The sequence below is a fragment of the Myodes glareolus genome, chromosome 7, assembly GCF_982192425.1.
Source record: "Myodes glareolus chromosome 7, mMyoGla1.1, whole genome shotgun sequence".
Classification (NCBI taxonomy): Eukaryota; Metazoa; Chordata; class Mammalia; order Rodentia; family Cricetidae; genus Myodes; species Myodes glareolus.
The window spans coordinates 13,833,646-13,849,700 of NC_142032.1; the positions used below are offsets into that span (position 1 = coordinate 13,833,646).

The following is a 16,055-nucleotide window of genomic DNA, read 5'->3' on the forward strand; positions in this document are numbered from 1 at the left end:
CTACTACAGTCCTCAGTGGAAGACCAGAAAGAAAGTTAGCCTAAACATGCATGGGTCTGAAGACCTGAAAGTGCACACTGCATTCTCACGGGAGAAAGAACGGGGAACGGGGATTCTCCAGCCTTATTCTCAATGGAGGAGCCGTTCTTAAAGGAGGAAAGATTTATAACTAAATAAAAACACCATCTATATCAAAACCTATGGGAAGGGACTCAGGTGTCACTTAAAAGATACTTTATGGACTGGGGTGCCTCTATGAGAAAATAAAATGGCTGTGGGCACAGCTCAGTGACAGAACTCCTGTCTCAAACATGCACGGTTCACTCCCCAATGCCAAAAACAGAGAAAAGATGAAATGAGATGGTAGGAGAGACGAGAAGAGGGGAGGGGAAAGGAGAGGAGAGATTCATGACTGTGCCTCTACTTTGACAAGGTAGAAGACACAGAGAAAACCCAAGAATATAAGAGGAAGTAAATAACAAAGCTATGGTGTCAAGGGCTGGAGAGATGGCTCAGTGGTTAGCAACACTTGCAGAAGACCAAGGTCTTGCTGCTGGCTCCCCCACCAGAAGGCTTCTGAAGACCAAGGTCTGGCTGCTGGCACCCCATCAGGAGGCTTCTGAAGACCAAGGTCTGGCTGCTGGCTCCCCCATCAGGAGGCTTCCACCTCCCTGTAACTGCTGTTTCTGGGCATCAGAGGCTCCTGGTCTGTTCTAGGGCATCAGAGGCATCTGCCCTCCTGTGGCTCACGGTCATTCACCCAGGGACAACCACGCTTTCTTAGTTATGTTCCCCAATATAGAACAGAACAAATTCTATAAAATACAAAACAACGTGTTCTAAAAACTGAGTTTTGACACAAAATTTGACACAAAATTGATTCTCTTTAAATTTTTACAAAGTAGCAGTCGTAACAGAAGAGGAGGCAAGAGAGTGAACGCGGGTTCTGGGGTGATTGGCTGGCTGGAGTTTCAAGCCTTTGCTCTCCAGCTGCCTGGCCTTGGGGTGGAACATTGTAATAGCGTTTTTAAAGTCACAGTGCACACTCTGGTGAGTCCCCAATGCCCGTGCTCTGATTGGCCATCCCTGCAAGACCCCCCAAGTTAGGAATATTCCTTCAGTGAGAACTGACACTACAATCCCTGGTTTCTGGAAGGGGAAAGAATGTTTGAAAAATGTCCCTGAGTCCCCCTAAGTCACTAACCCGTCACCCTCTGAAGAGAGTGCTTGCCCACTGCAGAACCTGCCTTCTCCATCACTGTGCTTGTCTCCAGGACAGGGGGAAAATGTCATGCGCACTCCATGCAGTGATGTCCCAATTGCTGTGTGCTGTACTGTGCAGCCAACTTTAGGGGAAACACATCTAAGGTCAAATACAAAGTAGAAGAGGGGCAAGAGGCTCCTCTCGCACATGTGTAAATGTCCCTACTCCTACGAATGGCCACCCAATAGTTAGCGTCACATTGGAATCGATATTTAATATGAACCGAGTGTGGCTAAGGTCTTTCAGTGCCTACACTGCTCATTTTAATGGGTTCTACTGTTGTCCTTAGTGGAGCCTGAGAACCTCAGGTGCAGAAAAATAACAATCACATAGCCGCGAGTCAACAGACGCAGAATGCCAGTCCCGACCACCTGATGCCAGACCTGCCTTTCTTACCTTATTCTTACACTTCCAGGCCCCAGCTTTCTGACCACCACCTGCAGGTGATCCGGCTCACACACGAGCTGCTCGGAGGATATGAGACAGAATAGCTAAAGCCTCCACACCACACAGTGGCCAGCGCAGGGTAAGGGATGACCTGGTGAAGATGAAGGAGAGGCAGGGACGGGGGAGGAAAGAGGGGGAAGGGCTGGGGGTCAGGAGGGGCAGCAGCAGCTGGTGGTGATGGCCTCCATGACTGATAAAATGCCAGGATTTACCTCCTAAAGTTGTCAAAGCTGGGATGGGGAGATGGCTCTTGGGGTAGGAGCTCTTACTATCCAAGTCTGAGGACTTGAATTTGACTCCTCTACACCCATGTAAAATCCAGGCATGTCACACATTCCGGTAACCCCAGCATCAGGAGGCTTGAGACAAGTGGATCCTAGGAGCTTGTTCACCGGCTAGCCTAGTCAAGATTCAGGCTTACTGAGAAAACCTGTTTCTAGAGAATATGGTAGGTGGCTATAAGGAAGAGGTCAGCATCCTCCTCTAGCCTTCACGTGAATGTGCACCAGTGTGCACACACCTCGCCCGTGCACAGACCCCCCCCCCATGCACACACGCACACACACACCACATCCTCAAACACATCTTTCCGTTTCGCTCACACAGACCCTCCTGGGGACGATCATTTGTGCTCTGTGTGAAAACCATTTTCAAAGTTGAAATCACAGCACTTCACACTATATGAAGATAGGAAGAAAAGGGGTTAAAATAATCTCACAAATACTAGAACTGCGGGAAAGCGAGAAAATGTTCACATTGCCCGACTGCAGTAAGTCTAGCCTTGAACTTCATTTTCTGGGATCCTTGAAATATCAGTGATCGCAGCATAAAAGAACAATTAATCGGGCTGTCTGTTCTTGTGTGAATCACCGTTGCCATCTACAGTCTAGGACGAGGCATGCACCACTGCCAAGCCACCAGTTCCGAGGATCCTGGCGATGGCCACGTGTGTTTGGGGAGCACAGACAGGGAGACATACCTGAAGGAGCAGCTCTTTCTCCACCACCTCTTCCGTCTTGCTGATGAGTCGCTTCTGCAGGGTGTGAATTTTCTGGATCAGCTCAAAGGTACTGGGGTCACTGGCCTGTCCGAGGAGAGCGACGGGAGATGGATTAGTTTCACAGCTCCGTGCTCTGTGTGCAGTAATGCCTGCTTTATTAAAATGCCTTTCCCACTTAAAGACCCGAGGACGCAAAGAACTGAAACCAAAAAGGGAAAAAGGCATAGCAAATGACACTAGCATAAATTCCTGCTCCCAAGAGCAGACCGCGGTTTCCCGCTGTCTCGACTTTGGTGCTGATTAACCACAGGTGAAAACTGAGTGTGTTTGCCCACCGGAAGGAAAGACCCTCATCATCTCCCAACCATGTGTGCTGCTCGATACTTCCCACGTAATGTCACAGCTTAGCCACGTGACCGCTGTGAGGCAATATCAGTCTTCCCCTTTTACAGACGGGAGAACTTAGGAGCAAAGAACTCATCGGCCAAGGCTGGGAGGATCCCAGCTGGATTCAGGACGTGCACTATTACAAAGTCTGCGGCTCGTGTGGCTCTCGTTAGGATGCTCTGAACTTCCCCCGCCACCTCAGGTTTCCACAGGACTAACTTCCTGGAATTGTTGTCAAGCAGAAGATCCCATGCAGCCCACAACGGGGAAGGATTGCAGGGTGCAACATCTGCCTAGAGGGAGGCAGCAGGACAGAACTGAGGCACCGAGCACTCAAATAGAATCAACCTGGACAACTTTGACGCTCCCTCGGCCGCTGCGTGTGTTTCTCTCAGACAAGAGCCACAGGTGTACGCTGACCATTGGACTTGGACTCAAGGCTTTGTTTTCAGGCATACTGACACTTTGAATCAATACAGCAGCTGGATAGTTTCAACCACACCCCAGAGCCCTTATTTGTTTTTTAAATAGAAATTAATGTGGAGTAGGAAATCTCCAAGATCTACGTAAGAACCCATTGACTAGGCTACTGTGATGTGGTGTGGGAAGTCCTTCTGTATATGTGATGCTTTTATTGGTTAATGAATAAAGAAGTTGCTTTTGGCCCATGGTTTAACAGAATGTAGTCAGGCTGGAAGAGATATAGAGAGAGAGAGTGAGTAAACCGAGTCAGGAAGACACCATGTAGCCACCAGAAGAGACAGATGTTGGAACCTTGCCTGTAGGCCACAACCTCATGGTGATGCACAGATTAATAAAAACGGGTTAATTTAAGCTAAAAGAGTTAGTTAAAAATATGCATAAGCTATTGGCCAAGCAGTGTTTTAAATAACATAGTTTCTGTATAATTATTTCGAGTCCGGGCAGCCAGGAACAGTTTCTAACTACAGTGATGTAAGCAGGTGTGAGAGCTTCAGGTCCATTTCCCAGGCAGATCCATGGTAATTACTGGGTTGGTCAGCTGTCCACTTGGGGCACTAAAGAGGAATATTCCATTGCCTCTGACTTTGCTTGCCCAGCACCAGCTGATGCCCACATAGCTGAACAGGAATTGGCATACATTCACTTGGCAGTCCTGGATGTTGTTAAAACCCAGGCCTTGTGTTTACACAATTTATAATGCATTAACTTTAATACTTTCTTCATTAAAAGAAAATAAAAATAAAATCCTATCTGGATGATTTTCCACCTCGCACTGCACTTTGCTGTGCCATAGACTTATAGCTCTCAACATCATAATTGGTCGTTTAGCCAAAGTCCCTTTGGCACCACATTGCTGTGTACACAACTAAAAGAGAGGGCCATCTTTGTCTTGACCAAGCTGTGGCTGTTCTTTGGTGAGTTGGTCATGGTACCTAACAGGAGCCACAGAAAAAGTCGATTACCCATCCTTTGCCAGGAGTACTTTCGGCTCTAACCCCAGATCCTAAGAGAAAGGGGTTGACTAACACAGTCTAGGCCTTTGAAAAGATTGAATCACTGAACCCGCTTTCCTTCAGGAAATGAAAGAATGCAAAACCAATTGAAAGATGGATAAGACGTTGGTAGGAGAGATTGCCAAAGGCAATTAATAGTCAATCCAAAGATCAAAACTACCTGAAAAGCAAAATACATACCCATCAATGAAAGCAATGTATAGCTTCCAAAGGGTCTTTTTAGGGGCAGGTAGGATTTTGTCCAAGACTTTTAAAGCCAAAGTCAAATTAACCATATGGTTCTAAAACAACTCAATTTACATTTGATCCAGTTTTACCTCATAGGTGACAATATGCATATCATGAAATTAAAGGGAACCTCTCACCCTGCTTTAGGTTAGGAGCCTTGAATGGGTGGAGAGGAAGGCTGGGGACAGGAAGGATGCTCCAGCAGGTGTTACCTCAAGCTTCCTCCATCTGTGCACATTCATGGGGTTCTCCAACTCCTCCTCCAGGGCTCGACATCTTGTCCTTTCCTTCAAGAATTCTCTTTGCATGTGGAAAAGCTCCTGCCTGGGTAAGACAAGCTTTGTTTGGCAAAGAATTTCTCTTGAATATGCTATTTTTGCTGCAGGGAGATGACTCAGCACATAAAACACTTGCCCAGGATTCATAAGGACCAGAGTTCAAATTTCCAGAACCTATGTAAAAGTCAACCAGGTATACTGACCCACACATAATCCCACCACTGGGGAGACTGAGGGAGGAGATGCCCAGATAAGCTGGCTAGCCAGACAGGCTGGGTCTGTGGGCTCTAGATTCAGTCGAAGACCTATCTCACAAAGTGGAAAACCATTGAGGAATGCACAGGATACCAACCTTTACTCATCATGTGCACACTCACACGTGTGCCCTGACTCATACATGTATATAACACACATACACATGGGAAAAAACTAATGATTTGATCACTGTAGACACACTGTATCTGGCATGAAAATCTGGAACTGGGAAACTTGTTTGCACTGAGAGAGACCAGCTTCCCAAACCTAAGAAGGTCACAAGAATACCAATTCATTTGGAGTTCAGGAACTACCTCAGCTCTGAGCAACAGCAGCCTTTAGAATCTTGGTTCTGAATGTTTGAGGAATTTCGAAGCATATGAAAGGTACCAGGTTGATGGAGGTTCCACCTCTGTATGTTGTGAACATGCTTTATTACCATTGGTTAATAAAGTAGCTGCTTTGGCCTATGGCAGGGCACAACAGAGCTAAGTGGGAAAATAAAACTGAATGCACAGAGAAAGAAGGTGGAGTCAGGGAGACTCCATGTAGCTGCCGAAGGAGAAAGATGACAGAACCTCACCAGTAGGCTACAGCTTCATGATGATACACAGATTAATAGAAATGGGCTAATTTAAGATGTAAGAGCTAGCCAGGAATACACCTAAGCTATTGGCCAAACAGCGATGTAATTAATATAGTTTCTGTGTAGTTATTCAGGTCTGGGCAGCTGGGAAATGAAAGTACAGTCTCTGTTTACAAATGGCACCCACTGTCTGGGGCATGGATCCATATAAAACCTGAAAAAGCTTAAGAAAAAAAAAGAGAGCTTCTGGATCCACAAAACTGGGAGCCAAGTGCAACTTCTTGGTAGCTGCATTTTTTTTTTTTTCAGATAGGCTCTGATTGTGGTCAGCAAGCGAAGATGTGGCTCCTGTAGGAAACGGCTTCCTGGTTTGTACTGGCAGCATGAATGACTCTGGCTCTTTCAGGCAGTCCTGTTACAGAGAATTTAAATGGGGTTTGTGAGCAGAGTGTTGCAGGATGCTTGATGGTGACATAGACCCGCTGTATCCCTGGAGTTGGGGTGATGAGCATGGCGTGCAGAGGCAGTGAACCTACCTCCACCATGTTGGATGGGGCAGAGACAACAGACAAAGCCACAGTGTTAGTCCAAGCTATGCCTGCTTAGCATTAAAAAAAGATCTCCTGGTCAGCAAATAATTACAGGTACACAATAAAGACAGATTCAGACAAAAATAAACCTCTGAATGGGTCACAGAATGTTTAAAAAATGTACATAGACTGGGTATAAGCAGTTGTAGAAAGAAATAGTTTTAAAAAATAAAAGTCTTTAAAGAGAATGTAAAAGTAATATAAAAGAGTACAGACAGTCAAAAAATTAAAGGAGTGAATATTAAAAAGTAATAAAGAAAAATAAATCACATGAAGATGGAATATACACAGAGAGTCTAGATTATGTATATTATTGTGTTTTCTTTGAATTTTTTGACTGCAGAGAGACATTTGATTCTAGGGCTGCTAAGTTAAACCAACACATATATTTTAAAGGTATTTTGACTTCAAAATTTGAGTCTAAGGATTTGTTACTTTGTAAAAGATGTTCTGCTTTTGTTTCTACAGAAGATGAGAAACTATGGATTCCTTCCAGGCTAATGGGGTTTGGTGGAACAAGATTCCCCCCCACAAAGGTCTCACAAACTCTAAAATACCCAACAAACAGCAGGAAGAAGTTTGGAGGAAACCTTTGCCCAAATCCCCAAAATGATTGTTTATAAATATTGGTTTTCATTTAAAAGGGGTCCAGTATAACTTGTTAATGGTCACTGTCAATCTCTTTCTAAAGAAAAGAAAGGGAGGATATGATATCAAAATGAATACTTTGCATTGGTATGAACTTTGGTTTATTGATATAAAATTAAGGTCAATTTGTTATGTGTGTATTTCTACTCTTGTTTTAGATATGTTTATATAGTTCATTTTAAAATGTAATGTATAGTTAAGAAATACAGATTAAGAGGTAGCCATCTATAATCAAACTTTTAATTGTTAGGTTTCTGTATACACAAAGATATATTTCACTTAGATAGATAATCTTCAACACTTGAAAGACCTACAAAATATGGAATTTAAATATTTTAAGAACTTAGACTGTTCTCGACAGTGAGACATGTCTGCTTCTGGCAGCACCAATTACTTCAGAAAGGTTGATGGGCACTGAAGAAACTCATTATGGAATTTTCCTTCCATGTGATAAGGCTAGCCATTTGGGCAAGAAACGGCTCTTGCCTGGACTGTTTGATGGTATGTTGTGTAAACTGGACATGCAGGATCCACAGAAAAATGGCTGATGACATTGCCTAAAGAAGGTAAGGTAATCCTTCAGGGTTGCTGCTTCATGAAAGACTCTGTCAGACATTCTACAAGACACAAAAGAAAGTGATTGACAAACTGCCGATGTAGGCGAAAGAGTCTTTCAAATTTCCTGCTTCATGAAAAGTTTGCTGGATACTATGGGCCTGTAAGCTGAAGATGGTTGCCTCAATAGTACAGAAAAACTTTGGGTGACTGTCCAGACAGCAAGATGTCTCTGCCAATTCTAGAGTTTTGGAAGTTGCTTACAGTGCAGTTCCTGTTTACTTAGGTAATAATATATCCTTCTGGGATCTTTGATGGAGTTGAAGACATTTATAGTTACAGTTTTCATTAGTTATAATAAAAAATAAATTAGATATGAAATTTAGACTCACAAAAATAGATGATAGAATATTTTCTTTTATTTTTGCCTAGTAGAAATAGACTAAATACTGTAACTGTAATTCTTGCTTGATAACTGTTTTGTATATGTAATTTTACTATGTTAAATTTAAAACCTTCCTTTTTATTTAGACAGAAGAGTAGAGATGATGTGGGATTCCACTCAGTATGATGTGAATAAAGTAGCTGCTTCGGCCTATGGCAGGGCACAATAGAGCTAGGTGGGAAAACTAAACTGAATGCAGGGAAAAAGAAGGTGGAGTCAGGGAGAGACCACATAGCTGCCAAAGGAGAAAGACACTGGAAACTTACCAGTAGACCACAGCCTCATGGTGATACACAAATTAATAGAAATGGGTTAATTTAAGATATAAGAGCTAGTTAGGAATACGTCTAAGCTATTAGCCAAACAGTGTTGTAATTAATATAGTTTCTATGTGATTATTTGGGTCTAGGCAGCTGGGAAACAAAAGTACAATCTCTGTTCACACCAGGTCAGGAAGTGAACCCTGAGAGTCTCAAAATACATTTCAGTGTTTCTGTCTCTATAGTAGTGATCGGGGTGAATGCACAACATTGCAAGTTCCATACTTGACAGTGAGTTACTGTAGTGCAGGCAACAAGCCCGCACCAATTATGGTCTCCGACTTCCATCTTCACTGCATAGCGGAATCACATGGAGGGCTCCCAACATGCCTTTGCATGAACCCATTCCCCAAAGGACCTTTGCTACATCTCTGCTACATGGGGTGTGGTGCAAGGCCCCCATTTCATAGGTTTAAAAAGTCCCGTGGATAATTTCAATTTGCAGCCTGGATTTGGAGATGCTGAGTTTGGAGCAATGAAGATATTCTACCTTAAGTCTCATGACCAGCAAGAATAGGTGGGGGGGGGACCCTGAAGCCCCCAGCTCTGTTTTAAATGTGCTTCTAAAAATCTCTGGGCATCTCTGGGTAATGCCACCCTCGACATCCTGAGCGATTCTAGTTACCAAAACCTCTGCTGGAGAAGGAGAAGGGGTGAATGCTTGCTTTGACTCACGCTGTAAAGACATTATGCTCTGTCCTCATCTGCCGTGGGTGTGCGGATTACTAACATGAAGCCATCTCTTTTACTTAATTGCTTCATTTAAACCAATAATACAACTTCCCCTCATTAACAAGACAAACCATTAGAATTAACTGCATGATGCTCACTCAACAGGGAGTGCAGAACAAGCTGCTTAGAATTAAAAGCATATCCTTAACACTTTGCTTTTCTAGAACCTCACTGGGAGAGGAAGGAAAAGGTCCAGGCTGCCACAGTTGAGGGCTGACTGTGGAGGAGGCCTTGCACACTGGGCTTGTTTCTACTGCCTTGAACTGTAATCACAAGCCCAAACCTCAGAGACATTTGCTCAAGGTCACATAGCTGGTAAGTAGCAAGGTTGCTTGTCTCCATTTGTTCTGAGACTGCCCTCTCCTTGGAAGGGAAATAAAATGCATTATCAACAAACTAACAATATTGACAGGAACGGGTCGAATTTGGTCCTTTTCGTGGGTCATAAAAATAACTCATGACTGACAGATGTAATGACAGCCCTTAAGATCATTCAGCGGCTAGTTAGAATGAGCCCACTTGTCTGTGAAGCACCAATGGTGGTCTCTCTGAGTAGCAAAGTTGCAAGTGATGTTTCTAATCCCTTCTCTGTGTCTTCTCTGCATTTCCCACATTTCTACAATGAATATGCACTGTATGCATTATCTGAAAGACAAGAAACTCCAAAAACAAAAGGATCCTCAACAGCAGCAGACTCACCACTCCTGAACATCAGAGTCTCTTTTCCTCTAACTAATATAAGCAGCAGATCCAAACCATATACTTCTCCCTGGGCGGCCAAGGAGAAGTTGCACCCGTACAGGTCTGTGGGGAATAAGGGAAGTCACCAAGGAATGTCAGATCTCTCATTCAGTTCCCTGCAGTGGCTGGTATGGAACCCGACAGTGTTTTCCCACAGGGAAAGCAGATGCCCTGTGGTGCAAGATTTAAAGAAGGAAGATGTGAGCTAAGTGGAAGCTGCAGAAGATGAACCAAGAGTCAGGTAGGAAGTCTGGCTGCCTTTAAGGAAACAGATTTTCAGAGAGTGATAGAATTAAATTCTCCACCTCTTTCCATCATATATGTTATTCCAAAAAAAAGATATGCATATATTAGCAAGGTGGCATTTAAATATTGATGCTTCATCTCTTGCATGCTGCCTAATTAAAGGAATTCCAAAGAACTCACCGAGGGAGGAAAAAAAAATATGAATTGTAACTGGTTTGTGTCTGTGTTTGTGCTTTGACTGGAAATTTCGTTTCGAAGGAGCCAGAGAAAGGTGCTTTAATGACCTTTCTGCTGTGCCCTACACCCACTGGAAGGAGCCTGGCCGTCTCTGTGACACGGCGGGAGCACAGGGAGACTTTATGGGAAAGTTGTTTTCATTCCATGGACCCTTTCATCCTACGAAGTCCATTTTGTGTAATTTGCTTAAAAACTTCAAAGACCCACACAAGGTCCTTCCAAGGGGGCTCCCCGCAGACCTCCACAACCCCCTTGCACCTGAGTCTCTTCAGGTTAGCCGGCCTTTGAAGACCCACCCACATGAGGCCCTTTTGTGGGGGCTCCCTCACAGCCTCCCTCTACCTGAGTTCCTCCACGTTCGCCACGCTCCTGGCGAGGATCCCCTTCTCCCTGCGCAGCTTCTTGATCTCCAGCTTAAGGATGCGCATGTCCTCCACCCTCTGGTTGTACTGGCTCTCGCCTTTGTTCAACACTGACTGCTGGATCTTGATCTTCTCGTACAACAGGGCTAACTCATCATTGCGCCGAACAAGCTGAGACCCAAGGATGTCTCTCTCACTGATGACCTGGAAAGACATGGCCTCTTCAAGTGAAAAAAAAAAGAAAAAGAAAAAAAAAAGCCTCCCTTTTCACCATGACGTCAGCATTCAACTCATCCACAAATATCTACCCTGTGTCTACACATGCCCCGTGGGCAGCACACTGGAAACACCCCACTAGGAACTCACCGTGGCCCTTCTCCAACTGAATAACCATGGACTGATAATCCAGAGATGCTTGTCTTGGGTTGTTTTTCCCAAGCTAATTTTTTTTTAAGTTTTAGAAATGTATTTATTTTTAGATGTGTTTTCCTGTGCACATGTATCTGTGCACCTGGTTCATACAGTATCCCCAGAGGTCAGGAGAGTGGAGGGAATCCGATCCCCTGGTATTAGAGTTACAGACAGCTGTGCACCATCGCTCAGATCCTGACGATTGAACCCCGGTCCTCTAGAAGAATAACCAGTGCTCTCAGCCCCTGCGCCATGGACCCAGCACCTCCAACCTGTTTTGTTTTGTTTTTAATGCTTCAGTGTGAGTGCTTTCCCATCAGGCCAGCTCTTGCCCATCACTTCTTACATACCACACTGACCAGCTTCGCCCTGACAGGACCCTGAGGGCATCTGGATTTCTGCAACGCAGTAGAGTAAGATGACACAAGCCTCTAAGCTGCAATCCCAGATTTCAGGAGGCTTAGGTGGGGAGATAACTAATTAAAGAGCAGCCTAGGCTACATATGGAGACCAATTTTTTTAAGAAATTTTTTTTCTAATCCCCAAATTATGCACAGGAGTTTCTATCATGTAATTATAACTGGCATTTATATATGGGCAGCTATATTATATTACAGTCTAAGATCCCTGGAAACAGGGGCCTACAGTATTATTGGCCAGCGTGTCCCCAGTGCTTAGAAGAATAAGTGATGCCAAGAAGTGGCCATCACTGTGAAAGGGATGGGCGATTATTTCTCAGTCAGCCCAAGACTCTATTGCTGATCTTCACACATGACTTGCCAAGGGCAACGGACTCACGGTTGCTAGTGGGGCTATGACAGGGCGCTTCTACCTGGTCTAATTCCTTCTTCTGCCGCACCCTCTCCCCGTCAGCCTCGGCGATGATGCGCAAGAGTTTCCGCTCTTCCACCTCCTGCTTCTCAATGAAGTGCTTGGTCTCCAGGGCCTGCTGTCTCAGCTTCTGCAGCTCAGCCTGACAGAGAGTGGGCCATTCAGACACATTGCATTCAACAGTCGCCTAAGCAGGACCAGTGGGCTGGGTTTGACCACACAGCCATGGTGTGTATGCTTTCCTCTCGTGATTCATTTAACAGAGGTCCAGCACCATCACAGCCCAAACAAGCTCAGTGTGCTTGTGCCTGCACACCCACAAGAACCAGCAAATCAACAGTGCCCATACAGTGGTCCTGGTCAGTCTGGAAGCTGTGCCCCAAGAGTTTCCTATCGCTCTTCTGTATAAGCAGAGAAGGGGCCTCATTGGAATTCAGCAGCATATCCCCCTCCCCAATGCAATTCACTAAAAACAGTTCAGGAAGAGGGTGTGGGTGAGGACAGGGAAGGTGTCTACCAACCTCTCTAGTGGTCCTACCACAACTGGCACACTCACTACCAACAAAAGGTCTGAAATTAGTCAAAAATAACAATGAAGCATCTCTCACAAAACATTTTGATATGACAGAAGGAAGGTTATGATGTTAAAAAAATCTTAAGCCATCTCTAATATGAAAACGAAGATATGATATATAAGTAGCATGCAACTAATAGGCACATTGTTGAGTTCAGGCGACAGTTGTCTCTATCCTTTTTGTTATTTTTGTGCCTGTGAACGTTTAGATGTGTGTGCACATGCATGTGTATGCAGATACACATCTGTGTGGAAGCCAGAGGTCAGTGTCATATGTTGGTCTCTCGCTGGGTCCCAGGGCTCAGCAATTTGACTAGGTTGCCTGACCAGCAACCAGGAACACCTGCTCCTACCTCCTCAGCACTGGGCTTATCCATGGATACCACTATCTATCTCTGCCCGGCTGGCTAGAGGAGTGCTAAGGGTCATGCTAGCGTGCTTGCACAGGAAGCATTGCACTGACTCTTTCCCTCCATGTTGACAGTGAGTTGGAAACACAGGAAGTCAAAGAAAAAGGCAGCCAACCATCACCTAGCAGAGACCTCGGGAACCTCACACCTGAATCAAGGTTCACCGGAGGCAAAAAGGGGGTTCACTAGAAACGCAGGAAAATGGGGTAAAGGGCTATTCAGTTAGGAAAGGAAAACTATTGCCATCAAAGCCACTTCAATCTGCTGCACAGCACAAGCACATAGTTTAGCCAATGTCACCGAGTTAGTAAATACTGAAGTTAAGATCTCCAAGCGGGATCTTTTGACGCAAAAGCCCCATGCTCTGCCTACTGCCTGCATCCAAGAATTACAAATCAAATAGAGAAGATGAGTAAGACAGTGTTCATTACCCGCTGAAGATGACTGATGCAGCTACCAACAGCATGAACGTGCCATCTGCTGGGGTAGCAAAGGGCGAGCACACACAAGAAGGAGTTTATGTGCCTGCTTGGGGTTGACAGAGAAGAATGCGTCAAGTCCTCGGCAGGTGACAGATGATGCCCAGCTGGAGAGGTGTGTTGGAGGGAGGCATCCACCAGTCGGGCTGTATGAATTAGCTCAGGCAAACTGAAACATCTGCTGAGTTGAGCAGACAGAACAGTGCCCCCTTCATGGCTGGATCAGAGGGCCAGGCTGGGGATGGGAGGAAGAGAGGCTGACAAACAGCTTGGCAGGCCTGGTCTGGATCATCTGATTGAATACACTATGAAGAGTCTGCATCAAGGAACCAGCAATTCCCATGTTAAAGGAAAGAAGAATGTGTTTTAGGGGGGAATCCATGGTCAGCCAGGAAGGACAGTGGGACAGCTGACCAGTCAGCACAGGGGAGAGCAATGAGGGGGAGGAGCTCTGCCTTCCTACCCCTGTAATCACAAGGGTAGAGATGGGAAGGTGGTTGGCCTCCAGTGTGTGTGTGTGTGTGTGTGTGTGTGTGTGTGTGTGTGTGTGTGTGTAAGAGAGAGAGAGAGAGACAGAGAGAGAGAGAGAGACAGAGAGAGAGAGAGAGACAGAGAGAGATTTGCTATAAATGACAACATAGGCTTATACGTTTTTTTTGTTGTTGTTGTTTTGTTCTATTTTGTTTTTTGTCCTTCGGGTGACTATTGGGAACCCCACGCTCAAACTCGCCAAAATAATAGAAGACTTGTGAAGCAACCCAACTGAGATCAAGGCCTGGTTCTAGCCTATGAGGGCCAGGAGTCATGAATTCCACACTGCAGCTTACCCAAGCAGTGAGAGACGGTGCACACCCACTGTTAGAGGGGTAGTGTACACATTAAGTACAACTAGCCACTGTGATGCCAGGCTTTCTTTGATGGCATTTTGTGTTGTTCATTCATGAAATGTTTTGATTCAGGGATAAGCAAAATGAAATACTGATTGAGGAAAGGTTGGGTCTAGAATTTACCATTCAAGGGGAGTGCTGTTGGAAAGTAGAGTGAAGAACCAGCCTTCTCAGGTTCTATAATCATCTAAGGTGACAGCTAAGACAGCAATGAAATACCTGCTTGGCTCAGGCTTCCCTTCATAAAACTTTTATTTTCCCATATCTGCACACTCACTTCTCTGTCCCTAAGTGCCAACAGCGGATCAGAATCCATCAGCAGAACAAAATGAAACCCTTGTTATATTAAAATGCAATCAACAGTGTGTAAAAGTATCTGTCTGAAATGTAAAACCAGCCGCGCATCTGGCATTGCTGGGTGCCTTTTTCATAATAGATCAAAATTCTGAGTGGTCTCCTCGTGTCGTAAATTTATGGGCTGTAAACAAGATGTGGCATTAGGCATTGGCAGCAAATGTTAGCATCAACAAAATACCTAGGGCCTAATACATTTAGCAGTTATAAATCTGAGCTGCCTCTCAGGAAGGGTGACAGCCGCTGTGCACCCAGCTGCTGCACACCTATCGGGCAACATCCTAGGTAGGACTTCAAGTTCCTGCACCTGCTAAATGCACTCCTGGTGGCAGGAGGTTACAGTGAGATGACTAGGCACACCATTCACTAACAATTTTGTTCAGCTTCAGGACTGTATAATTTTGAAATCAGTACTTAAAGACTGATTATCATTAAATATGACACTAGGCACAAATCACATCTCAAGAGACACATTTGGGAGAGTCTCACTGGCTCATGCATGAACCACCCAAAGTCTTCAGCCACAGGTGTAATTAGGCTTCTTCTTGTTCCCCACCCTGCGCCTCCCATGGATGCCAGCTCCCCCATTCATGTCGTTGGACAGAATCACTAAGTGGAAGGATGTGGTACCCTGAGGCCAGTCTCTAATGTGCTACTGAGCTCTGGAGGCAGAGAAGTTACTGCTGCATTATTCACAGGGAATCAAAGTGCTGTCAAGCAGATGCAGGATGGCCAGGAAGAGGCGAGACAGCATCGGGGGCTTGTTAGGACAGGAAGGCAGGCATTCCAAATGAGATGACTCCTTCAGCATCGATGAAGCCAGAGTGGAGCGAAATGAACAGAAGGCTGCAGATCGAGCCTGATCTACAGAGATCCACTGGCATGCTGTCAAGGCAGGACACACTGACAGTGCCTGTGATCCTGAGTCAGCGAGACTGGGGCCAACAGAGAGGGGGAAAGAAAGATGCAAAGAGCAAAATTGTTCAGATGAGGGGACTGAGTGGGTGCAGGTGACCTCCTTTGACAACCATCAGTCTGGAGGTTTTGGGGAGTAGTGAGCTGGGTTGTCCTATAAAAATGCCTCTTGTGATCTACTGAGTCCATGAGGTTATGCCCCTCCAAAGGGATTATGAGCCCACATAGTTTGTAGAATAAAAGAAACATATCTCTGTGGGCAAAGTTACTAGAGAATCTGCTCTTCCCTCTGGGGTTTTAGTTTTCACACAGAAGATACTTGCAGTCCAGAGGCCAGTGTGGAAATGTGATTCAAATTCTTAGTCTAAACCGCTCAA

The 16,055-nt window shown here is 45.1% G+C and overlaps 1 protein-coding gene across 2 annotated transcripts in view; it reads right to left on the reverse strand.

The window, feature by feature from the left end:
- Cfap58 (cilia and flagella associated protein 58) overlaps window positions 1-16,055 on the reverse strand; it is a 103,632-nt gene that overhangs the window by 43,859 nt on the left and 43,718 nt on the right. For both annotated transcript variants that reach the window (XM_048424044.3, XM_048424045.3), the window contains exons 12-15: window positions 12,061-12,201; window positions 10,798-11,021; window positions 5,035-5,146; window positions 2,691-2,795 (exon numbers count right to left, since the gene is read on the reverse strand). In XM_048424044.3, coding sequence (XP_048280001.3) covers window positions 2,691-2,795; window positions 5,035-5,146; window positions 10,798-11,021; window positions 12,061-12,201 — 582 coding nt within the window. The remainder of the gene's footprint in view (window positions 1-2,690; window positions 2,796-5,034; window positions 5,147-10,797; window positions 11,022-12,060; window positions 12,202-16,055) is intronic.